Below are 1,310 nucleotides of genomic sequence, written 5' to 3'. Positions count from 1 at the left end.
AGAGCACCCCAGAAGAGGGACGAAGACAGGAGTGGGATCTGTGGAGTTTCTCTGCGCCAGCAGCAGCCCGATCTTCCCAGTTCACCGTCGAAAAGGCTTTCGGGCTTCACAGGGAGCGCCTTCTCGCTTTCAGGGCTGCGCAGCCTGGGGGAGGCCGGGACTCTGCGGGTGGGGGGCGTGCCCGGGCCACACGGGGGGACCCGCTGGGACGTGGGCGGGAGGAGCTGACCCTCGCCCCGCCTTCCTGCGGCAGCCCCACCCCCACCCCGGGCCTCGGGACGCTGAGCAGGGACACACTGGACAGCCGCTCCCAGTCGCCATGGACGCTGAAGGTGAAAGACACTTCTCCCCGCACCCGAGCACCCCAGCTCCCACCTCTGTCCCCTGCCCTCCTCTGGCACCTCCGGCTATTCTCTTCCCTCCTCTGCCTCTCTCTGACCTCAGGAATCCCCAGAGGCCTCTTCGCACTTTGTCTGTTCTTTCTGGGTCCCCATTGGGCTTTCAGGCAGAGAGGGGTCCTGAGCGCCGGGAGGAGGCCCGAGGAGGCCTGTCATCCAGGGCGCGGGCACAACGGTGGTAGGTGAGGGGCTGCATGGAGGACAGAGCTGGACTCTGCCCCTCCCCTGCTGGCGGGTCAGTCGGGAGTGGCGGGGCGAAGTCCAGGCACATTTGGGTGGGGGCGGGGGTCCTGGAGTGTGCTCCCCTGAGGCAGGTGTGAGGCCCAAGGCCTGTCCCTTAGTGTCACAAGCTCATTTTCTTGCATCTGTAGAAATAACAGCAGTATTGCCTGCATCAGAAGGGCAGATGACAGGGACCAGTCAGGCCAGGCCTGGGTGCAGGAGGCCGGTCCCCGAACGCACACTTACTCAGACCTGGGTGTCTGTGAGCCCCTCAGCCACGCGGCCTGCTGGAGGGTTCCCTTGCAGGACGATGCTCTGGGCATCTCCATGCTGGCCAGAGTCCCGATTGCCTCTCACCCGCTGTGAGGAACCTGGCAGATTAGGGAATCTGCAGGAGCCGCCTTTCCACATCTGGAAAATGGAGTTGCCTGCGCTGGCCTTCCACGGCTGTAGAGAAGATGTCCAGGGGGCTTGACCTGATCCTAGGGCTGGGCTTCTTTAATGGGAAACATGGGTGGGCTTGGGGGATGGCCAGAACCTTAACATGAGTATATGAAGTTATGTCTTTGTAAGAAAGTCGCAGTGCATTTTTCTGAGAAGGAGGTCTGTGACTTTCATTATATACAGACTCTTAAGAGTAAATGAGGGGCCGGGGAGACGGCTCAGTAGAATAAGTGCTTCCCTGGCAAG

The 1,310-nt window shown here is 61.5% G+C and overlaps 1 protein-coding gene across 1 annotated transcript in view; it reads left to right on the top strand.

Annotated features, from left to right (window-relative positions):
* The first annotated feature begins 258 nt into the window (after window positions 1–258).
* Qprt (quinolinate phosphoribosyltransferase) overlaps window positions 259–1,310 on the top strand; it is a 21,537-nt gene continuing 20,485 nt past the window's right edge. Inside the window, exon 1 of the mRNA XM_023709856.1 lies at window positions 259–332. Within this exon, the coding sequence (XP_023565624.1) occupies window positions 320–332 (13 nt within the window). The 5' untranslated portion in view covers window positions 259–319. The remainder of the gene's footprint in view (window positions 333–1,310) is intronic.

Source organism: Octodon degus, unplaced genomic scaffold (assembly GCF_000260255.1).
Source record: "Octodon degus isolate 3935 unplaced genomic scaffold, OctDeg1.0 scaffold00001, whole genome shotgun sequence".
Classification (NCBI taxonomy): domain Eukaryota; kingdom Metazoa; phylum Chordata; class Mammalia; order Rodentia; family Octodontidae; genus Octodon; species Octodon degus.
The sequence above is the reverse complement of the archived record's forward strand: the minus strand, read 5'-3'. Positions and strand labels throughout refer to the sequence as shown.